Source organism: Acipenser ruthenus, chromosome 3, assembly GCF_902713425.1.
Source record: "Acipenser ruthenus chromosome 3, fAciRut3.2 maternal haplotype, whole genome shotgun sequence".
NCBI classification, from domain to species: Eukaryota; Metazoa; Chordata; class Actinopteri; order Acipenseriformes; family Acipenseridae; genus Acipenser; species Acipenser ruthenus.
Window position 1 is genome coordinate 86,411,075 of NC_081191.1, and position 25,716 is coordinate 86,436,790.

General features: G+C 41.2%; 1 protein-coding gene across 10 annotated transcripts in view; it reads right to left on the bottom strand.

Moving 5' to 3' along the window:
* The window catches only part of LOC117394408 (microtubule-associated protein 4-like), a 141,135-nt gene that overhangs the window by 96,012 nt on the left and 19,407 nt on the right, over nucleotides 1-25,716 (bottom strand). For 9 of the 10 annotated variants that reach the window (XR_009320399.1, XR_009320398.1, XR_009320396.1 and 6 more), the window contains exons 2-3: nucleotides 20,296-20,346; nucleotides 3,236-3,447 (exon numbers count right to left, since the gene is read on the bottom strand). Coding sequence is in view for 2 of the 10 variants with exons in the window: in XM_059018381.1 (XP_058874364.1) it covers nucleotides 3,236-3,428 (193 nt within the window). In the remaining 8 variants the exon portion in view is untranslated. Of the gene's footprint in view, nucleotides 1-3,235; nucleotides 3,448-11,354; nucleotides 11,456-20,295; nucleotides 20,347-25,716 lie in introns of those variants that run through there. The other variant, XR_009320392.1, reaches the window with a different exon arrangement.

A 25,716-nucleotide genomic window follows, 5' to 3' on the forward strand; every position in this document is an offset into this window, starting at 1 on the left:
CCATCATGCAAAGCAAATACTCAACTCACGCAAATTCTGTATTTGGGGCATTTCAAACAGTGTTTTGAATTCAGTATTCTGAATCAAAAGTAGAATACCAAGCAAATACTCGCTGCAACATGGGGTTGTAGGACAGAGAACAATATGCACAGACGATCACAGTCCTGTAGCTCTATTATATACGGCTTTATTGTTAATATACAAATTCAAAAATCCAGCTGACCAAGGAAGTGCCAGACTATCTGAAAGCAAGGCCTGCAAACAGAGATTTCTTCCAGGTGTAGTACCAGTTTTAAAAAAAAAATAGGCTCCATGTTTGCTAAAAACATTACCATACAGGGAGACAGGCGTTTCAAACCGAATGGACCTCTTCTGTAGAACTTAGGGGTGTAACGATATATCATATCGTAATAGAGGTATGTATTGTTTGTATTGTGATACAAAACCAAGAGCACAACATAGCTCATTGCAGTTTGTCGTTTAACAAAACAGTTCGTCATTAAATAATCATAAATGATCACCTGATCTTATTGTGCATCATACAAGTAGCCCATCAAGACCATCACAGGTATTGCAAAACATATCGTGATATGTCTCTTGTCGTGACATTAGTGTATCATTACACTCCTAGTAGAATGGTCTTCAGATGCATCAGAAGGCTTGTAGCTCAGTCTGCACTGACAGTGCATCTCTGCAGAGCCTCGTGTCTAACTCGTCTCAGAGCTGGCAGCAGCGTGTAGCTATTTTTGGAAGCTGTCTGATCCCCTGTGTAAACGTATTCAGTGCATGTGTATGTGAAAGAGAGGGGTGGGGGGGGGGGGAGAGGGGGCAGGGAGACAGGACTGTATTTAACCAACAAAAGGCAGAGAAGCATATTATTTACAACAGTGAGAAATATAGCAAAGCAAAATAAGAAATGTATTTTTTTTTTTTTTGCTTTGGTTTAGAATTTTTGTTCAAGTGGTGTGAGGGCCGGATTGAGGTGATACGGTACATTATGTTCTGATATACCATGTGTACAATATCACCCCACTCTCTCCCAGTCCCTAAGCTCTAACAACTAGACCACATTGCCTCCCTTCCTAAGCTCTAATCACAAGACCTACCCTGCCTCCCTCAGCTCTAACTACTAGACCACACTGCCTCCCTCCTTGTCCCTCAGCTCTAACCACTAGACCACACTGCCTTCCCCTCTCCCAGTCTCTCAGCTCTAACCACTGGGCCACACTGCCTACACCACCACCAGTCTCTCAGCTTTAACCACTGGAACAATACTGCCCCCCCCCTCTCCCCGGCTCTCAGCTCTAACCACTAGACCACACTCTCTTCCTCCCTCCCAGTCCTTCACGGGGGCTCTTACATAACCAGCCCTCCAGAGGGTAGGCAGCTGTACTTTTCCATCCACTCCCCAGCATCAACACTCCCTCGCTCCATTACACAGCTCTCACAAAGAGGGAGCGTCTTCACTGAGTACCTTCCACCAGTAAGTGCTCTGCCGGGGCACATCCAGGAGGCTGAAAGACTTTTTTGCTTTCAGCTGAACTAACCTCTGTCTTCAATCACAACACAACTCACAACATAGCCACTAGGGATGCAAATGCATTTAATTTAGTATTTGTACTTCTTGTCCACTTACAGTTTAAACGGTTCCAGTGCTGGTTACAGCTCCCTGGCATAATAACAATTAAAACGTTAAACATGAATATTAAGATATCCTCTTTACAATACAGTATACATCAGGGATGGAAAGAAGACTCATATTGCACAGCAGTTTCATCCATCCCAGGTTTTACTACGAGCTTGATTAGCCACAGTGTAGAGGTAACAAGCTATACAATGTTTTCTAACCAGCTACCATGCTTGCAGCGTATTAGAGGATAACACAGTTAACCTGCCCCGTTTTCAATGTTTCTGCTTCCAAGTCCAAAATAATTACCAAACCACTTTGTCTTTAAAGAATAACTGCAGATAACTGATTTTGCAGCCATTTGTAAATTATGCAAAAAATGATGCAGCCATGTAAATTGCATTATGACCAATATATAAAAGTACAGTCAGTGCTGCCTCATTGGGATACTGATAATTGGGATTTCTGCTTAAATGGGATGCAACTCTGGGAGACGGTTCTTCCCAATGCATTTATGTCATAATACATCAGTCTGTTTAATTGTGATGCAGTATTTACAAATGATGAACAGAGATCGCTTTTCAGCGCAAGACAGGTTCGTGTAGCACAGTGCAGTGAGTACGTGATTATTATTATTATTATTATTATTATTATTATTATTATTATTTGTTTAATTAGCAGACGCCTTTATCCAAGGCGACTTACAGAGACTAGGGTGTGTGAACTATGCATCAGCTGCAGAGTCACTTACAACTATGTCTCACCCGAAATACGGAACACAAGGAGGTTAAGTGACTTGCTCAGGGTCACACAATGAGTCAGTGGCTGAGGTGGGATTTGAACCGGGGACTTCCTGGTTACAAGCCCGTTTCTTTAACCACTGGACCACACCGCCTCTCTGTGACTTGCGTGACTTGCGTAAACCACGTTGAACCCTTGAAGGAGTTGGAGTCTCCTGTGGTTTCTCAAGCTGCTGTTGCAAAGAAAGTTGACGTGTCAACATTGCAGGTGCCTCGTCTTGTGATAAGATGTGATTTCATTCTTTTTCATTTCATGTAGAAATAAAAACCAGCGATTAATTTTGTTTAGGAATGAAAAAAACAAAACAATTTACTCGTACTTAACATTTAATCATAATGTGATGTGATTTCATTATTTTTCTTTTCATTTAGAAACAGAAAAGTGTGACTAAGGTTGTCTCAAATGCCTCTCATTAAATTGGGACAGCCCGTTTATAATGTAGAGGTACCTTGTTGCCACTTAAATCAGTTAACCTGGTTCATGTTTATTTAAGTGTTACAGAATACCCTGCAGTATTTACAAGATCCTACATTACATTACATTACATTTGCTGTATCCCGTGTTGTCCGTATCGCGGCATTATATTTTTAAACATATTGCCGCACCGATTAACCCAGAACAGGGTCAAGTGGCAACAAGCTACCTGTATACTATAAGAAGTGATTTAGAGTACTCAACTACTCAGATTTTTTGATATTGTCTTTTCTCTTCTACTGTCTTATAAAATTGTATTACATACAAGCTTACTTCTTGTTTAAGCACACTTCCACATAAGGCCATGTTTGCACAGTTATTTGGTATACTCACTCTTGCTCTTGGGCTCCTCATCGTTGTCCAGCAGGGGGCAGTAGTCGGTCTTGTCCACAGTCTCCCCGACGACATCATCAAATTTCTCAGCCTCCAGTGACGCAATGAAGTCTGTCTGCACTACCGGCTCCTCAACACCAGGGGGTGGGCTGTCTTCGAGAGCATCACTCAGACTCAGATCAAGGTCAGCCATTGTCCTCTAACCAGCAGGCCTGCGGGTGGGGGGGTGGCGACACAAGCAGGGTCACATCTTCTAGCACAGTATTGGTGGGAAAAGTAAATCTGCACGACAATTATGCAGTTTCCCCATCCTTTTTATGGTTATACCATGCTATACATTTACCACATTAAGCCATGTTTAATTTGCTTACCATACTATTTTGGGCTTGAAAAGGTTTTCCAATGCTTTACCATGCTTTCACTGTGCTTAATTACACTTTGCTGTGGAATTTAAGGTAGGTGTGTGTGTGTGTGTCACAGGGAGTTGTGCTGCTGCCTAGAACCTGGTCCTGGTATATGCTGAGCTGTTCATGGGATAATGGAATTCCTATGGTATGTTATAATTAAATCATGTTATAAACGAGGAAACATGTTTGTTTCATTAAAAAATGGTCAGAAACGTTGTTGGGAAACATTTTCAAGCAGCACGTGATCATTGCTGGTGCACTAAGTGGTGCTACACTTATAATTGCAGTAAAACTTTGTAAATGAAGGGGAAAGCACAGGAACAGAGTCGTGTGGACAAGGGAGTGGATCAAGAATCGTGAGGAGAGACGAGCGGACCATAATCTTTTAAATTAGCTACACTTAAGTTATCACAATATTACTAGTGTATTTAAGTTTCATGCAATTGGATAAGAGGTTCGCCAGAAAGATTTCATCCATCAAATCCAGAGTCAATATCCCCTCCCTATCACAATTACATGCTACTACAACTTTGAAAAGCGATTTCATTCTATGTATATTCTGTAAGCAAAGGTGGTAGACCAGGTATATGTGCTTTTCCGTTATTGAACAATAACAGAACGTCTGATCTCCATAGGAAAAAAAGGGAGAGCAGTGTCAAGGGCTTGAATGAGCTAGGTTGAAGGAAATTAACTTATTTAGTCAGGAAGAATTAGGAGTGTCTTGATTGAAGGCTTTAAAATATTTTGGCAAAGTTAACCTTAGCCAAGAAACTAGGTTGAAAGGACACACAATTGACAATGAAGTGGAGGCAGACTTACGACAGAGGGTAGGAAGCACTTCTTTAAAACAGAAAGTGGTGAGGGTGAGGTTACCTAGCCATGTTGTTGATGCTGAATCAATGACATCCTTTAAGACCCGAACTGACAAAGTTTTGAAATCAATCAGGTGCTAGGAACAGGACGAGCACAGGTAGGCCCAATGACCTCGTAAACATTCTTATGTTGAATAGTTTTCCTGAATTAAGTTTTATTTCCTAAAATAGACACTTTGCTTTTCCATCACAGGCTTTGAGGTGATTAGAAGTGACTTTTTTAATTTGTTACATCAGTTCACACAGGGACTGCTCTCCCTGGAGCAGTCTATTAAATTGTTTTCTGCTTCCACCCCCCTCCCCTCTCCCCCCCCCCGGAGCTGCTACGGGTGGATCTAAACTGGATATGATGTCACTCACATATTCTTGAGCTTTAATGCAGGTTCCGATCTCCCGGGGCATGCATTATTAAATTCTACTAGAAGTGAATTTGTGCACACACTGTAAAAAGGTTCACAATGCAGTTTCTAGCCCTTTATGACTTTGTCCCCATTACTTTCATGCAGCAGACCGTATCGTACCGGAAAACACGTGTCGTACAATTTTGCAAGAGATAACTGCTGATAACTGATTTTGCAGCCATATGTAAATTATGCAAAAATGATACAGCCATGTAAACTGCATTGAACATACAGCACGGGGAAAACATGCCAAGCCATACCAACTAAATTAACATGCTATAAACTAGGGGTATCAGTTTCTATATAATTTCCTAAACATTTAAACATTTGTATTAAATATGTTTAAAAAGTTTAAGCTTTAACATATTAGAATGTCTGTAACCTATCATCATAACATCGTAAGACGTCCATCACTATTTTATAAAATTATCGCAACATGTATTTGTGTGTAAGACTGTATCTGTGCAGCATTTAATTGTATATGAGGGACTGGGAGGGGTGGGAGGCAGTGTGGTCTAGTGGTTAGAGTGGACAGAATGGGAGGGAGGGAGGCAGTGTGGTCTAGTGGATAGAGTGGAGGGAATGGGAGGGCTGGAGGCAGTGTGGTCTAGTGGTTAGAGTGGAGGGAATGGGAGGGATGCAGGCAGTGTTGGTCTTGTGGTTAGAGTGGACGGAATGGGAGGCAGGGAGGCAGTGTGGTCTAGAGGCTAGTGGTCTAGTGGACTGAGAGGGAGGAAGCCACTGTGTAGTCTTGTGGTTAGTGGTCTAGTGGACTGAGAGGGAGGCACTGTGTAGTCTAGAGGATAGAGGTGAGGGACTGAGAGGGAGGGAGGCAGTGTGTAGTCTGGCACAGAGATTCTTTACCAGTGCTGCACTGGGAGCAGATTCCCAGGATTATGACAGAAACATTAAAAAAATAAAAGTTGTGTGGAGAGGATTATCTGCAGTAATCTAACAGAGCTAAACAACAAAGCACTCTATGTAAATATTTATTTATTTATTTGGAAGCGGAGACGTGACTAATCCAAAGCAAAGAATATCAAAAGCAAGCAGAAACATACAAGTGATAAACAAAAGCTGTAATTTCTTGTGTCATTTTCACATTTCCATTCTGAACTCAGGAGAACTGAAGGTTCAGTGGGTGTCCTCTGATCCCACGACCAAGTCAACTTTCTCTTTCACACCCAGGAACTCGAAAGCGGATGTCAAAGAGCTACCGTAGGGCTACTGATTTTCCACGATCGCTGAATCATGGACGGAATTGGCATTTTGAGAATGGAATTCTGCTTTGCAACTGCACTTTTAAAAAATAAATAAAATAAAAATAACCGCTGTTATTCTCCTATAAAAAATAATGGACTGCTTTGAAAACTACATTACCCAGAAGCCCAGCGATGATGCTTGATTAAATGTTTTTGTATGTTTATTTGGATCATTGGATAACGAGAAAACATGTGGTTTTGTGGGCATTACGCTGATGGACTGTCTGTCTCTGCTGCGGCGCTGCCTGTGTGCTGTGTGAGTCGAGTTGTTTAAAAAGCAACTAACTGTTTTGTGAGAGTTCTATTCTGTGGAATAATTTTGGAGTTGTTAACAATTTTATTGCACAACATGAACATGATTTTTATTTCTAACTGAGACTTGGCTTTGTGTGGATGAGAATATCACTTTGATTGAAGCCTCTCCTTCAGATTATATTTTTGTTCAGAAGGCTCGTTTGGTAGGGAGAGGGGGAGGACTAGCTAGTATTTTTCGTAATTAGTATAAATGTAAACAAATAAATGCTGATGAATTTTCTTCATTTGAATCTCTAACTTTAATATTAACTTGCCACCCACTTATTGTAAGCATTTATCGACCACCAAAACTCTGTCATCTTTTTCTATCATAATTTGTGGAATACTTGTCTATATTATCGACTAATTATGATAGGATTATTATTCTTGGAGATTTTAATTTACACATTGATAATGAAGATGATTCAAAGGCTTGTGACTTTCTAAGGATCCTAGACTCTCTTGATTTCACTCAGCATGTGTCAGGGCCCACCCATAACCATGGGCACACTTTAGATCTTGTCATTACTCTGGGTTTAGGTGTTCATATTTTGCCCATAATTGACCTTGCTATCTCTGATCACTTTAGTATTTTATCTGAATCTTCTCTACCTGTACCTAATAAGTGTGGGACTCATTTAATTAAAAGTCATTTAAATAATCCCTCAATGGCAAAAAGGTTCTCTGAAATTATAACTTCATTGCCTGCTGCTCCTTCGCAGTCCCTGTCTACTCATGAGTTAGTCGACAGATATAACTATCTGTGCACAACTACTTTTCATACTTTTAAGACTAGATGAGTCTCTTCTAAACGTAAAGCTCCTTGGATTAACAGTACTATCCATCAAATGAAAAGAGAGTGTTGTAAGATGGAATGTAAATGGAGGGTGACAAAATTACATATTTATGATGACATTATGAAAGATTATTTATTGAGCTAGAATAATGCTAGAAGATCAGGCAAGACATGGTTATTTCTATAATCTTTTTGAGGAAAATAAAAATAATTCCATGGGGCTCTTTTTAACAATAGATAAACTGGTAAACCCTTCTTTACCACCTGTTAGTAACAATGAAGTGTCTTCAACTAAGTGTGAAGAATTTCTTAATTACTTTCAAAATAAAATAAAGTCCATTAGGGATCAAATTCTAGTTTATGGCCCTGACTTAAGTATCCCGGACAGATTGGGGGAAACAGTGCTGGAATCTTTTGCTTTGATTACTGCTGAGGAATTAAACATGACTGTAATGCAGATGAAATCTGCAACTAGTACTTTAGATCCAATTCCAACTAGGTTTCTGAAGGATATCTTTAATTTCCTGTGCAATGATATTCTTACGATTATAAATAGTTCACTGGAAATTGGAATCGTTCCGTCCTCTTTTAAAACTGCCCTGGTTAAGCCCCTTCTTAAAAAACTTAGACAGCTCACTTCTGAGTAACTTTAGACCCATTTCAAACCTCCCGTTTTTTGCAAAGGTCCTTGAAAAAATAGTACTTAAAACAACTTAATGTTTTCTTGAGTTCAAACAATATTCTTGAAAGGTTTCAATCTGGGTTTCGTTCTAATCACAGTACAGACTGACCTGGTTAAAATAACACATGATTTACTGATGAGTGCAGATTCAAATTCTATTTCCATTCTGGTTCTTTTGGACCTTAGTGCTGCTTTTGATACTGTGGATCATTCCATTTTAATTGACCGTCTAAAGGGGTGGGTGGGTCTGGCGGGTAATGTACTAAACTGGTTTAGATCCTACCTTTCTAATAGACAGTTTTTTGTTTCACTGGGGGAGTCAATATCTTCTTTAGCAAATATTAACTGTGGTGTCCCTCAGAGTTCTATCCTTGGTCCAATTTTATTCTCTTTATACATGCTACCGCTAGGCCAGATTATTCGTAAGCATGGTGTAAACTTTCACCGTTATGCAGATGGCACGCAGTTATACATCTCAGTGAAACCAGGTGATATCACTACATCAGTCCTTTTGCCTACCTAACCCACGGGAGTGCCAAAGCCAATGCGACGCTCCGCACCGAATCTCCAGCAAAGACAGACAACTTTACACAGCCAGGATGCAAACCACAGGGACCCCTGCACTGCCCTAACTACACGACTCACCCTGCACACCACGGGGCCGTGCTTTTACCAGGGGAGCCTCTCAGGGACCCCTGCACTGCCCTAACTACACGACTCACCCTGCACACCACACGGCCGTGCTTTTACCAGGGGAGCCACTCAGGGACCCCTGCACTGCCCTAACTACACGACTCACCCTGCACACCACACGGCCGTGCTTTTACCAGGGGAGCCACTCAGGGACCCCTGCACTGCTCTAACTACACAACTCACCCTGCACACCACGGGGCAGTGCTTTTACCAGGGGAGCCACTCAGGGACCCCTGCACTGCTCTAACTACACGACACCCTGCACACCACACGGCCGTGCTTTTACCAGGGGAGCCACTCAGGGACCCCTGCACTGCCCTAACTACACGACTCACCCTGCACACCACACGGCCGTGCTTTTACCAGGGGAGCCACTCAGGGACCCCTGCACTGCCCTAACTACACGACTCATCCTGCACACCACATGGTCGTGCTTTTACCAGAGGAGCCACTCAGGAACCGCCACAGGTTTAACAGTGCTGCAACTTCACAGCTCACAAACCTTCCAGGGCTCATCAACAACCTCCCAAAACAATGGATCAGTGAGAGGAGCTCAGACAAGCAAACATCAATCCAGGTAGGAACTGAAACACTGGATCAGTGAGAGGAGCTCACACAAGCAAACATCAATCCGGGTAGGGACTGAAACACTGGATCAGTGAGAGGAGCTCACACAAGCAAACATCAATCCAGGTAGGAACTGAAACAGCGCTCAGAATGCTTTAATGATGGGGTCAGGCTCTGTGAACAATTCACAGTCAATACCAACCCTCCCTTATTAAAAAAGCATAGCAAAGTGTAATAAAGCACTGAAAGAATGGTAAAGCATAGGCAAGCATTATAAAGCCCAGAGAGGTACGGTAAAGCATATTCAAAAAGCATGGCAAACCATGGTAAACTATGGTAAATATATAGTATAGCCATAGGAAAATCATGGAGGGAAAACTGCAAAATTACTGTGCAAATCTTTTAAAATGTCTCCTTGCAGGAGCTCTAAAAATTCAATTCTTAGATCAGTGAAGCTTTAGTGAAGAGCCAGGACCAAATAAAACTCTGACTCTGGTGCCCCCTTCTGGAGACGAGTGTTACAGCAGGACTGAGTTATTTGTATACACAGAAGGTATTTCTAAAAACTGGGAGTCCAGGTTAAATTGGCAGTAAATCAATCTCCTGTATGTCTAGGGCAATGCGACACACATGGGGTTTTCATGTTCGAATATTCTTTCAAAAATGAAATTTGTATTTGAATATTCCTCAGTTTAGATTTAGCTGGGAAACAAAACAAAAAAGTAAACCATATTACAGTTTTAAAAAAAATTAATCTAAAAACCTGCTACCCCATCACATTACCTATTAATGAACTCTTCTGTACAGTAAAATGTGTACTGTAGTTATTTATTCCAGACTTCATATTTGCATTGGTAGCTATACAGTAGTCCCTCACTAAACCTGGCATGTCGTGAGACAGACACCACACAATTGCACTCTGTACACATTATCCATCCATCCATCCATTATCATTAACCGCTTACTCCTTTACAGGGTCGTGGTGAGCCGGAGCCTAACTCTGTACACATTATGTTATATCAAAATATAAATCTGTACAGTAGGCCTATAAAGTACCCCACTTGAGTACTGTTACAAGGATGGAAATAAGACTCCCATTGCATAGCAGTTTCACCCATTCCAGGTTTTTATACAAGCTTCATTAGCCACAGTGTAGGTAACAAGCTCAAGTGTGTCTTTGTAAACTCATACTAAAACCAGGAATGGTTGAAACTGTTATGCAATGGGAGTCTTTTTTATGATGCACTACAATATTAATGTGGACAGGACTACATGTGTACAACATTGTGCATGGAAAAGACTTTAAATAACTAACCTGACACCCGTGTGTATGAAACAGTACAGCTATTTGATGAAACATTTAGGACAAATTCTAAACATTTAACACAAAGAAACGTTTCAATAATTAACCTCTAAAATGTTAAGACCCCTGGGTGTTTGTCTTGAGTTCTGCAAGTTCTTATTTTCCTTCACAGAAAAGAAATGGTAAATTCTCTGCGCTGATGCAGAAGTTCTGTCTCACACAGTAGTCTTGCAATAATCAGCAGTGCAGGGCTAGCAGGGCCATCAGCAGAATCAGACAAGTCTGATTGGAAGAAGGGAGGGTAGCACAGCCAAGCCCCAGGTAGCACCATGAGACAAGCTGTGTGAGCTATCTCTTTCTGTTTCTCTCTCTCTACCCCTCTGCCCTCTTGCGACCCTGTACACCCTCACACACACACTGCTGCAGAGCTGTGCACTGAAGTGTAATCCATCAAGTCAAGCAGAATGGCTTGCACAGGAAGCACAGCCGGGAAGGGAGGGGGGTGCTTTTATTCTCCACACTGCAGTCACAATCACTTTCTCTCACAACAGCTGTCTGATAAGGGAGAGCACTGCACACACAGGAGACAGACACACACACACACACACACACATAAACAGTGTAACCAGACTTTTTGTTAAGGGTTCGTTAGCTCAGCATAAAAAGATCTTCAGGGTCAGCTGTGGTTACTGTTTTTATTTTAAATCAATCACGTTGCATACAAAACCAGCAGCCAGGTCTTCCTTCTATGTATGCTAAATGAATTACAGAATGGGGTAATCTGAGATCCTGCGTATTTTAGTAATCTCTGTAGTATTGTATTCAATGACAGTGAGTCCTACCTAGGCTCAGTGGAATGGTGGTCAGTCCTGAATCAGCGACAACCGGCAAGCACTTAATAGATGGGGAGTGTAAGCGATCTGCTCTCTGTTGTGTGCAAGTCCAAAGAGAGCGACTTACTTCTCATTTGCTGCTATATGCTTCCAAGACGTTCTCCGAGGGCGGGGCTTGCTAGAGAACCTCAGCAAAGACTGGACAATAGTGTGTGTCTATTACTGACGTGACTTACCCCCAATAATAGTAAATAATAAACTGCGTTACAACAGACAGACAAAGACACACGATTCATTATGTTCATTTTAGTATTTCTAGATTACACTTAATGTAAAATACCTCATTAGTAGCTCTCCTGTGTAAGGACAGTGGCAGTTTCAGATCAATGAGGCCAGGCTGCAATCACTGATCACCATGATGAAGTACTCTGATGCACTGTAAACCACTGTAATTTAAAATTAAATACTGGGTGTGCATATAGATTAAACATTACTGGATTTAAACATTACTGGCTGGTTTCACAGACCCCGATCAGCACTAACCTTTGATTACCTTAAGTAAGGTAACATTAGGGAGCCCAAAGCCTAGGAAACCAACCATGCATCTACAGTATTTCATGCAGATTTACAGCCTTAAGTATGATTCGCACAGAACTAAAAACCAGGAAAGGTCGGTAAATTCAAAATGAAATGCGATGTTGTGGCCAGAGAAGGCGTTTTTGTGCATGATTTGTAAACAATAAACCAGGTGTAAATAACTACTCGTTGTAGCTTCTTTTTGAAAGGCTAGAATAACCATTTCGTACATTGAGTGATATTTACTTCCATACATGTCTTCAAATGTACTGTCGACAATCACGTTCAGGGCCGGTGCAAGGATTTACTGGGCCCTGGTGCAGTCTCACCCCTGGTGCCCCCCCTGACGCCGGCCTTGATTATGTTTTGTATTTTCGCCCGTCCCCAATTTGGTTACGCCCAATAGTAGCGGTTGACTGAAATGTAGAATCTCAGGCCAGATCGTACCAATTTCAATATTATATTATATTATGGTTTGTTGTAAAGTCTGGTGTTGCTTTGAGGCGAATACCCTGGAAATGTTGGATCAATTCTAACATAACACTGACATGGTCAATTCGCACAGGAGTAAATTTCACCAAATGTCTGTAGAAATTCTGAAACCACCTGTTTATGTGGTGATTTTTAGTCCTGTGCGAATCAGGCTTTAGTATAAATCTAGGACAAATTCAATCAGAAACGTGCTTTGCTTAATATCATCAGGGCTCTCCAAAACTTTTTCCCTTTGAGGCTCCTCCAGGACTCTCGACTAAAAAAACTGAAGGTCCAAGAGGAAAGTGTGGGGTCCCACTGAAAATGTTGGGGGTCCCAATAAAATACAAAAGTCTTAGTATTATGGTACACAAATCTTTTTTTCTTAATTCATTAAAGTTTTAACAATAACAATAAGAAAAAGGAATATAACAGCATAACAATAGAATCTCATTTCCAGAAGACATGAAGCTCAAGAAAAATGGGAAGTGAAGTCCTGCTTTTGTTACATTTCTTAAAACTGCACCAACATAATTAATATCAAACTAAATCGAGGGGCGCTCTTTTATAAATATATTTAATATGATCTGTTAGCAGTAGGGAGACTTAAATGGCCGCATTTCTTTCTCTCTATATATATCTAGCTACGGTAATTAGAAAGAAAAAAACTACTGGTACCCAACACCAGAACTAGCATTAATTCTGCCAAGAAATAAAAAAGCAACCAGTAGACCCTTAATCTTAGCAGTATTACTACAGTAGAGCAACAAATTGGCAGAACAAAATAAATTCTCAGGTTCACTCTGGTCTTGTGCCGGTTCAGTTCTTTAGGGTGCCAAAAAATCTATTAGACGTCTCTGCCATTTCTTTATGTCAGCAGCTGCTAAAGTCTTTCAAAACAGTTGCTTAATCTTGTGAAGCAGTCAGCAAAAAAGACTGAAAAGCCGTATTTTTCAGCAAAAACGCGCAACCATACACAGGAGGCAACATGAAAGGGGCGCAACTCAGTATAGTGTTCCGTCCCTCAGTCCGTTCCGATCTGAGACGTAGCTGCCTCCATGTTTTCCAGTTCTCCACAGCGGGAAAAAACGTAAAGTAAGAGCCTGCCAATATTCTGAAGCTTGCACCTCACACAACTCAGCTGTATTACCTGCATGATTTTAAAAACATATATAATAATAATAATAATAATAATAATACTAATCTGCGGTGGGGCTGCCCACGTCAGACGGACAGACGCGCGTCCCGGGGACACAGAGTATGGAAGGCCATCCAGGTCAAAAACGCGCTATTTAGTACACGTTTCAAATATTTAGTACATGTATTGATTTGGACCAAATCAGAATACATAAAATAGTATGTGTTCTAAATAAATGTAAATTAACTATGCATTTTCTGTGTAGTGGCTGGTCATTTTACAGTCATGCAGCGTAACTACAAGAGTAACCAAGTGCCTTTGGGAGAACATCTTTAATTTCAGACATGAAATACGCTTAAAAAAAATTTAAGGGCTAAGAAAATTGCAAAACATGGTGGCGAGAGATTTTATTCTACGGTGCAAACATAGATTTGCTGAGTGCTGCCGACTTCTTGAGACAGACAATGTTGACCGTGACACGGTTCAGTTTGTATTAACAAACTGCTAACCAAGATCATGCAAGTGTCTCTTGACACAGGGGTTGTACCGACAGACTGGAGAATTGCAAACATAATACCGATCCACAAAAAGGGCGCCAAAACCGAACCACGTAACTACATACCAATAAGCCTGACTTCTATTATATGTAAACATGGAAACTATAATAAGAAAATTACCTATATGGTAACAGTATCCTGGTTGCATGGTTTTAGGAAAGAGAGATCGTGTCAAACTAACCTGCTTGATTTTTTTGAGGACTCAACATCGACAATGGATAATTGCAAAGCATATAACATGGTTTATTCAGATTTCCAGAAACCTTTTGACAAAGCATAAAAGATGAATCCTCAAACTGAACGCAGTAGGGATTCAAGCAAATGCATGCACATGGATTAGGGAGTGTTTAACATGTAGAAAACAGAAAGTACTGATTAGAGGAGAAACCTCAAAATGGAGCGAGGTAACCAGTAGTGTACCACAGGGATCAGTATTAGGTCCTCTGCTATACCTAACCTACATTAATGATTTAGATTCTGGTATAGTAAGCAAACGTGTTAAATTTGCAGACGACACAAAAATAGGAGGCATGACAAACACTGTTGCAGCAGCAAAGGTCATGCAAAATGATCTAGACAGCATTCAGAACTGAGCAGACACATGGCAAATGACATTTAATAAAGAAAAGTTTAAGGTACGGCATACAGGCAATAAAAATGTGCATTATAAATATCATATGGGGGATACTGAAATTGAAGAAGGAATCTATGAAAAAGACCTAGGAGTTTATGTTGACTCAGAAATGTCTTCATCTAGACAATGTGGGGAAGCAATAAAAAAGGCCAACAAGATGCTCGGATATATTGTGAGAAGTGTTGAATTTAAATCAAGGGAAGTAATGTTAAAACTTTACAATGCATTAGTAAGACTTCATCTAGAATATTTTGTTCAGTTCTGGTCACCTCGTTACAAAAAGGATATTGCTGCTCTAGAAAGAGTACAAAGAAGAACGACCAGAATTATCCCGGGTTTAAAAAGCAAGTCGTATGCAGACAGGCTAAAAGAATTGAATCTATTCAGTCTTGAACAAAGAAGACTACGTGGTGATCTGATTCAAGCATTCAAAATTCTAAAAGGTACTGACAATGTCGATCCAGGGGACTTTTTCGACCTGATAAAAGAAACAAGGACCAGGGGTCACAAATGGAGATTAGATAAAGGGGCATTCAGAACAGAAAATAGGAGGCACTTTTTTACAGAGAGAATTGTTAGGGTCTGGAACCAACTCCCCAATAATGTTGTTGAAGCTGACACCCTGAGATCCTTCAAGAAGCTGCTGGATGAGATTCTGGGATCAATAAGCTACTAACAACCAAATGAGCAAGATGGGCCGAATGGCCTCCTCTTGTCTGTAAACTTTCTTATGTTCTTATGTACACAATTGTTTTTTTTTTCTAATTATAGTTACATTAAAATATTGAGTTACCAGAGCTAATATTAGATTCAATGTCAGATCTCTCAACACTTGTTTAAAATTACATATTAGTTGCAGTGGGGTTAGCACTGAATTTAAGTGATTTCTAAGGCTCTGAAGCCGCCTGTTGATGATCATCTTGGAGGGTCCGGGTCCATCTTTCCACTAGACCTTACTCAATGCCAAGTCCACATACTGCCACGAATTGGGCGGGAATGGCAGATTTAACTTTTAATTGGATAATTTATCACACATACTATTTTCTTTAAATTCACTGGTTCTCATTTCATTTTCAGTGATCTGATTGGCCAAATTAGTACACGTAATAATAATTATAATTACAACACATACTGAAGTATTATTAAAACGTGTACTAAATATTTGAAACATGTACTAAATAATGTGTTTTTGACCTAGAAGGCCTCCATACAGACAACTGCAAACCTGAGATCTCAACCTACATTGCCCCCTCGGTCTTAGTTTCCCTGTCTGCAAATTGTGGAGGTAACTTAATTCCCAAAAATTACACAATATCATCCACGAAGTCAAGGAACAACAAAACTGCAGCGCCGAGCACCCCAAAAAAAAGAGGAAATAAACAAAACTGATGCAAACCCAGGCTCACATACAGACACACAGACAACTGGGCACACCGCACATTAAAACGCAGGGACACTCACGAATACAAGTCAAATGGAAACGTGCTAAAGATCTGTATCACTGCAATGTTCAGAGGAAGGTTCACTTCTGTCGGACACCACCTGTAACAGAACTTTACAAGCTGTATTCTATGATTCTCTCTATAAAGACCCCGTCTGAAAGGGAGTGGCTGTGTACCAAAAACATGGAAAGTGGTTAAAGCAATGTGGTTAATGTTCAGTGGAAATGTTTATTCTGTAGTTTGTTTAATCAATAAGGAGAGAGTGAGCGAGAGAGGGGGATAGTGAGAAAGTATGAGTGAGAGAGAGAGTGTGTGAAAGAGAGAGGTTTGATCAAGATTTTGTTCTCTTCTCTGTCTTGGCTGGCATGAACACAGTTTGAAAAGTACCCCTGCCAGGTACATCCTAAACCACAAGCTCCAGCTTTAATATTATTATTATTATTATTATTATTATTTATTTCTTAGCAGACGAGAAATAACGAGAGAAAGGACAGTCGATCCCAGCACACAGCAGCCATTGCCAAAACACACCTCCCAGCACGGTGAGGGCAGTAATAATAAAACATTAATCATAACACAACAAATCCCAAAGCAAACCCCACAGGAGCTTATATCATAAAAAACAGCACAACCCTCTCTTCACAGCTGCTGCACTGAAGCAATGCTGTCTCTCTCCCTCACCCAGCCTGTACTGTACCTGCACTGATCCCTCCCTGTCTCTCCCTCACCCAGCCTGTACTGTACCTGCACTGATCCCTCCTTGTCTCTCCCTCACCTAGCCTGTACTGTACCTGTACTGATCCCTCCCTGTCTCTCTCCCTCATCCAGCCTGTACTGTACCTGCACTGATCCCTCCCTGTCTCTCTCCCTCATCCAGCCTGTACTGTACCTGCACTGATCCCTCCCTATCTCTCTCCCTCATCCAGCCTGTACTGTACCTGCACTGATCCCTCTCTGTCTCTCTCCCTCATCCAGCCTGTACTGTACCTGCACTGATCCCTCCCTGTCTCTCCCTCACCTAGCCTGTACTGTACCTGCACTGATCCCTCCCTGTCTCTCCCTCACCTAGCCTGTACTGTACCTGCACTGATCCCTCCCTGTCTCTCTCCCTCATCCAGCCTGTACTGTACCTGCACTGATCCCTCTCTGTCTCTCTCCCTCATCCAGCCTGTACTGTACCTGCACTGATCCCTCCCTGTCTCTCTCCCTCATCCAGCCTGTACTATACCTGCACTGATCCCTCCCTGTCTCTCTCCCTCATCCAGCCTGTACTGTAGCTGCACTGATCCCTCCCTGTCTCTCTCCCTCATCCAGCCTGTACTGTACCTGCACTGATCCCTCCCTGTCTCTCTCCCTCATCCAGCCTGTACTGTACCTGCACTGATCCCTTCCTGTCTCTCTCCCTCATCCAGCCTGTACTGTACCTGCACTGATCCCTCCCTGTCTCTCTCCCTCACCCAGCCTGTACTGTACCTGCACTGATCCCTCCCTGTCTCTCTCCCTCATCCAGCCTGTACTGTACCTGCACTGATCCCTTCCTGTCTCTCTCCCTCATCCAGCCTGTTCTATACCTGCACTGATCCCTTCCTGTGTCTCACCCAGCCTGTACTGTACCTGCACTGATCCCTCCCTGTCTCTCTCCCTCACCCCTTGATTGTGCAGCTACTGTGTCTTTACAGAGGCTTTAATTAATTACAAAAAATATTTTTTGTCTGATAAACCATTAAAACTGCTGTTGTTTTTAGGATAGTGCAGAGCCATGATTGATTACGACTGAATCTCAGCCTAAGAGAGCTGTAGCCCTGCAGCTTTACAAACCATAGCTTTGCAGTTTTTGTATTGGGGGAGCAAACTCTATAGACATCTGCTAACATCTTAATATAGCCAGTCTCTGGCTGGCCATGTCCCTCTAGTGGCTGAAAAGGAAAACACACAGTATAGAGCTACAGCACCCTATTTTCATACAGTAGTGGTCAAGCTTATTTTCTGTCAACTGGTCTGCTTTTGTCTTTCATGAATTAAAAGTGTCAAGAGGCAGCTCTGACCTCGAGAAGGTAACAATCAGCTTGTATCTTACAGTAACCTATACTATAGATTTTAAAAAGTTACATTAAAATAATTGAACTATATGGTAAATTGAACGTGATGTCATTTCCATCTGAAACAAAGCAATTTCAGATGGCTCTATCACATCAGTGATATTGAAGTCTGTACATCTGCTACATTACCATTGGCTATACTTGGATGATTGGTCATGCCAGTAAAGACCATTTGAAGAGAGAGAGAGAGAGGGATATCAAATAATCCTCTCCATTCAAGGAGACAACTTTAGCAGGTGTTCGTTAATCCCTTCTTTCAACTGACTCAGTGTGACAATTTCAAAACTACAAAAAAAAAATTATATATATTATATATATATATATATATATATATATATATATATATATATATATATACACACACATATATACAGACGTGCTCAAATTTGTTGGTACCCCTCCACAAAAAACGAAGAATGCACAATTTTCTCTGAAATAACTTGAAACTGACAAAAGTAATTGGCATCCACCATTGTTTATTCCATATTTAATAGAAATCAGACTTTGCTTTTCATTTTTTATTCAACATAATATTGTAAATAATAAAGCAAATGAAAATGGCATGGACAAAAATGATGGGACCCCTAACCTAATATTTTGTTGCACAACCTTTAGAGGCAATCACTACAATCAAACGTTTTCTGTAGCTCTCAATGAGACTTCTGCACCTCTTAACAGGTAGTTTGGCCCACTCTTCCTGAGCAAACTGCTCCAGCTGTCTCAGGTTTGATGGGTGCCTTCTCCAGACTGCAAGTTTCAGCTCTTTCCATAGATGTTTGATAGGATTCAGATCAGGACTCATAGAAGGCCACTTCAGAATAGTCCAATGTTTTGTTCTTATCCATTCTTGGGTGCTTTTAGCTGTGTGTTTTGGGTCATTATCCTGTTGGAGGACCCATGACCTGCGACTGAGACAGAGCTTTCTGACACTGGGCAGTACGTTTCGCTCCAGAATGCCTTGATAGTCTTGAGATTTCATTGTGCCCTGCACAGATTCAAGGCACCCTGTGCCAGGCGCAGCAAAGCAGCCCCAAAACATAACCGAGCCTCCTCCATGTTTCACTGCAGGTATGGTGTTCTTTTCTTTGAAAGCTTCATTTTTTCGTCTGTCAACATACAGCTGATGTGACTTGCCAAAAAGCTCCAGTTTTGACTCATCTGTCCAAAGGACATTCTCCCAGAAGGATTGTGGCTTGTCAATATGCATTTTAGCAAACTCCAGTCTGGCTTTTTTATGTTTTTCTGTCAAAAGTGGAGTCCTCCTGGGTCTTCTTCCATGAAGCCCACTTCCGCTCAAAAAGCGACAGATGGTGCGATCAGAAACTGACGTACCTTCACCTTGGAGTTCAGCTTGTATCTCTTTGGCAGTTATCCTTGGTTCTTTTTCTACCATTCGCACTATCCTTCTGTTCAATCTGGGGTCGATTTTCCTCTTGCGGCCGCGCCCAGGGAGGTTGGCTACAGTTCCATGGACCTTAAACTTCTTAATAATATTTGCAACTGTTGTCACAGGAACATCAAGCTGCTTGGAGATGGTCTTGTAGCCTTTACCTTTACCATGCTTGTCTATTATTTTCTTTCTGATCTCCTCAGACAACTCTCTCCTTTGCTTTCTCTGGTCCATGTTCAGTGTGGTGCACACAATGATACCAAACAGCACAGTGACTACTTTTCTCCATTTAAATAGGCTGAATGACTGATTACAAGATTGGAGACATGTGTGATACTAATTAAAGAAACTAATTAGTTTGAAATATCGCTATAATCCAATTATTTATTATCTTTTCTAAGGGGTACCAACAAATGTGTCCAGGCCATTTTAGAATATCTTTGTAGAATAAGCAATAATTCATCTCTTTTCACAGCTTCTTTGCTTTATTCTATGACACACCAAAGGCATGCAAGTATACATGATAAAATAGCTTTTAATTTCATCACTTTTCAGGAGGAATGAAGCATTATTTCAATGAGCTGTAAGGGTACCAACAAATTTGAGCACATCTGTATATATATATAGACACACACACACACACCTGAGCAGCAGGAATATGATTTCAGTTCTTCTAGTTTCTTCACAGGCTTATCTGTAAAACACAAACAAAAACAACAGTTTAATTACTTTAGTAGTAGTAGTAGTCGTATTTAGTCCTGGGACAAATGTGGTTTTTCATCTTCAAGCATTCTTTCAAAATTAAAACGAATATTCAAATATTCGGTAACACTTTAATTGTCTGTAATTCCAATGTAACTAACACTGATTTCCTACTGATTTTAAATGAAATTCCTATGAATTCAAAAGTCACAAGCATGACTTCATAACATTTCCCTTAATACACATGAAATAATCATGAACAGACACTTATTTTAAAGTGTTACCAAATATTCTTTATAGCTGGAAATAATTGTATAATTTGTACCGGGTGACAGAAAAAAGAAATCCCTGGGGAGTAAAATAAACCTGGAACGCTGTTTATTTCAGAAGTCATTGATGCATTGGTTTACTTTGTGTGGTATCTTTTTGATACAGTCATTTTTTTTTTTTTATTGTCTTATATGAACAAATACAAACATGGTCATTTTTGCCACCGAATACATTTCAAGCAGCGTTTGTTTGAATATTCAAATATTTGTCCCAGCAAAACAAATCTATAAAGGAGAAGCAATAAAATTGGTTCACCTTCACTTTCTAGTATAAATATTGCAATGTACTTCTTCACAGAGAAAAAAAAAACCTACAAAACCACATACTACACGATTTATGAATGAGAGGAGGCCATTCGATCCATCAGTGTTCGCTGGTTCCCAGCAGCTGACTGATCTCAAAACTTTGTCAAGCTGGGTCTTAAAGGATCCAAGTGATTCTGCATCAACAGCATGGCTAGGTAACCCATTTCATACCCTCGCCACTCTGTGTGAAGTAGTATCTCCTATCCTCTGTTCTAAATCTATTTCCACTTACAACCAATTGTACAATATACCCCTCACTCCACCCCAGACTGCAATGTGACATAGCATCCCGGGAAGCCTTGGTACACCTTGATAAGGGGAGTGCAAGTGTACAAAACCTGAGAAATATCTCATACAACTTTTCCCCAGAAAATATACAAGACCACAATAGTCTGCTTGACCAGGACAGGATGCTGGAATTAGAATTAGATCCAGATTATCTCTTCACAGCAATGACAGTGCTCTGCTTTTAAATGACAGCAATCAGAAACCAGCAGCCAGCCTCCTCCCCCTCCCCACCGCAGGCTTGGATGTTATTCTATTGACAGGAAAGAAGCCAGGAAGTGCAAGAAGCCAGGAAGTCTAAAAGAATGGCTTGCAAACAGAGATTTCTTTAACCAAGTGCAGAACCAGATACCAGGTTTTAAAATGAAAATACATGCTAAAACATGTGTTTCTTTGAAAACCACATTCGAGACCTACAGTATGTAATGATTGGATGTGCACTTTGTTAGCTTCACTTTAAACTGTTTTGAATGTTTATAAAATCAATAAGAAAGTCCGTCATAGGAATCCCTGCCTTTTTATAAACTACTGCAACATGTATAGTATAAGACTGTACTGTATGTGTAAGCATTAGACTATAGAAATAATATTGAACATGAAATAAATTGGTCAACACCCGACACTTACTACTGTGCTAACACCTACATAATCGAGCATGCATACTTTTGGCACTTTTCTAAGCGTTTAACAGCTGACAAACCTTTAAACTCTAAACTACTAACTCTCCTACGAGAAATGTGAAATGTAATTAAATAACTCCAGTGCCTTTATCTCAGCCACACAGAAGCGGTTTCAGGGATAAGAAAGAAGCTGAAAGATAATGAGTTGCATCTGTTCTTGTTTCCCAACGGATTTGCATTGCAGTGTTAATAAACCCCAGCCTTGCCAGCTGCTCGGCACAGGCTGATGACTGGACACAGCTGCCAGTCCAACCCAGGACCAGCACTGGGGTTGGAAGTGTGTCTGGGGAGTAGGGGGAGGTCAGCGCTGGGGTTGGGAGTGTGTCTGGGGAGTAGGGAGAGGTCAGTTCTGGGGTTGGGAGTGTGTCTGGAGAGTAGGGGGAGGTCAGCGTTGGGGTTGGGAGTGTGTCTGGGGAGTAGGGGGAGGTGAGTGTTGGGGTTGGAATTGTGTCTGGGGAATGGGGTGAGGTCAGCGCTGGGATGGACAGAGTGTCTGTGGAGTGGGGGTAGGCACCTTGGAGCGTAACGATACACTAATGTCACAATGCATCTTTCATATAGAAAAATGTGAAATAGATACAAGCGGATAAGATTTCCAGGAATTGTTTATTTCATGTATCAGCTTTGTGTGTGGTTTGGTCACAACTGTACAATTCTTGACACAGAGTTTATAGTCCTCTACAATATAATAGAAAAGATGCAGAATTTCATTTCACACTCACTGCAGAATCTGATTTCCAACAGCACTGTTAAGCCTAAAAGAAGCAACATCAATACTCCTCCATCAGAGCGCCTCAGATCTGTTGAGCAGTAAAGGGATCAATCACTGATAATCCTGTAAACGATAATGGTATTGACGACAAGAATACAAACATTCATTGTATTTTCAAGGTGCCTGTATGCAGCTAACAAAATCATTCCATGAATCTTACCTATTTTGGGGTTAAAACATGTTACTGTCTTCAGAACATGTCTGTCAATTGGGGAAGCAGCTGGTTGGTTAATGACAGGAAAGCCATTGAAGGAGCCGGGACAACCTAGTGCAGTACCAAATATCCATGTTTAAAAATAAAATACATGGATACTATAACTTTTCAAAACTGCACATATGACCCATTGTAGTTAATGGAGGCGCATAACAGGTAAGATTCACAGAATGATTTTGTTAGCTACAATCACTGTAACATATACGTGCTGCACTGTAGGAGCACAGGACTACAGACAGTGTGGACAGTGGAACTGAGGAACTGAGAGACGGCATGGTCTAGTGTACTGGTGAGAAAGAGACAGACTAGGAGAGCAGCCGGTAAAATCGGGGATAGAAAGCCACCAAATTCAGTAAAAAAACCACCACTGTAGGCACACTTTGTTGTCGACAGACAATTCTGTTTTAAACCATACCCCATCCACACTGGGTCTAGTCCAGTACAAACGATGGTACAGTAGCTACAGCACAGTTACAAGCAAGAGGTTTTTTCTGTACGAGGATATATGTGCTGGAATAAATAAATTGTCAAAACTATTAAACAAAATGTGAACACCCACGACCAAAGCAATACCAAACTGCATGGAGTCCTGCTGCAGGAACACTCTCACTGGCCTCCTATACAACATGATACATTACAAAACATAATTCATATCTGCACCACCTTTCACCTGCACTTCTGCAGGCCCCCCCCCCCCCCCCAACACTTTACACATTTTCCATTTACTTTATTCAGTTGCTTAAACAGTACAGGTGTAACGATTCACCGCGTATCAATGACAGAGCTGCACAAACTGACTATTCGGTTATTCAAATCGAGTTCTCCACAGGTGAGGGGCATTGGTGTTGATCGGGCTAATTTACCATTCAATGTGAAACAAGTGAAGAAACAGCTGCTTGGATTTTTGTGGATTGCTGTACTCCACAGAATCTAAAGCCCAGCCTTCACGTGGAAACACGTGTCTTCAAAAATTGTTAAACATGTTGTTCCTTTCATTATAGCAGCAGGAACACCTCCTAACACTTAAGAGTTAATGAAGTGTGATCAGTTCAGAGCAGATTTAGCAGGCACCTGTTTTTTTTTTTTTTTCTTTAATAATACACCTAAACAAAGGGAGTTCTGAAAGCCAGGACTGGGTGCAGGGTTTGTGGACATTTCTATCCATGTTTGCCATGCTTTACCACAGTCCCCAGTGATTTTCTAAGCTTGCTTGTACTTTACCATCCTTCCGCCATGTTTTTACCACTTTATCACAGTAAACTTGTATAAAAGGGCTGGGTGCTTTGGCAGCACTTTCTTTTTGCTGCAGCTTCCTCCAGTCATGCATTCTGATTTGTTTGGAAACTTCTGGCAGGTTTAGGAAGGAGTCACTGAGAAGGATTGTGGCAGAGCTGCATTTCATTGCTGTGTGAGCTCGATGAGTCACACATTGTGAAGTGTTTGGACACTATATAATAATAACTTGTTAGTGACACACTCTGGTGTGTTTAGGAAGTGCTGTCAGTATCTGTGACACACCAGCCAGCGCTTCTAGGATGTGAAACCACGCTCTCTCTCTCAGATACAGATTAACAGCAGAGTGAACCTCGTGCCAAGAAGGATTGACTTTGATTATTGCAGTAGTTCAAAACACTCAAGATGCTAAACAACAAAGAGAAATGTACCAAAACAAACTTTAAAATACAAAACTGTATTGTATTTTGAAGTTCATGGCCATATGACGTATTTCCTCAAATATTCCCTTTGGGAACAATGCCGCGGCAATGGCTTGTGACTTCCTTCTTGCAGTCCAGTAAATCACCTGCAAGCAATAACGTGACGGTGTGGTTTTCAAGCATGTCTGCAACTAATGAAGTTTATAAACTAAGGTTGAGGAGGAGGAACGGCCCCCTACACATATTACATCATGCAATTCTGGCCTATCAGAGCAATATAAATAGACTGGTAACTTATACTGCGTTTGATTCATTCGCATCACTCCGCCTCCCCCAACTCCACCCTGTTAGCTACCCCTTGGTATCTGTAATGGTGGGGCCTACACTGCTTCCAGCAGGCCTGTTGATGGACTCAAACCAAGCGGGATTGAGGGAATTATTCATTTCTGAACATCGCATAACCATCAACAAAATGATTCAAATGTTTGTATTGTTGGGGGCCTGTCCTGATAAGCAGATTACCGCAGGAGCAGGGAGCTAGACCTACAGCAAGGCATGAGCAGTATTAATAAACATGGCAAACCAGAGTAAACTATGGTAAATCCATAGTATAACCATGGTAAAGTGCAAAATATTGTGGTAAACTTTTATAAGGGGTGTACGGTTATTTATTCAGCATTTACCCATAAATGTGATACACGTCGTCTCATCCACATTGATGCAGCAGTAGATCCAAATACGTATCACCGTTTTAGAGCCACTCTTGATGGCTTTATGACTGGTTACAAAGATTACCAATTTGTTTAAAAGTTTAGGACTAAAAGTTAAAAAGTTTTAAACTAAATATGACACCCGTACTCTCTGCACCATCAGGACAGTGTTTCCTCCCATCCTCCTAGTCAGTGGAGGGCTAAGCTGTTCCATGTCCCTAGCTAGCTTGCCTTTACTTGACTTGGCAGCACTTTACCCTGAGCAAGACAGTCTGGCTTCAGTCTAATCTGTCTGCAGTTCAAACAGGGGACCTAAGGCTTGGGACGCTGCCCAGGGGGACAGGAAGAGGGGGTGAAGGAGAGAGGGAGGGGAAATTCCAGAGACTGGGAAAGCAAAAAAAAAAAACACTT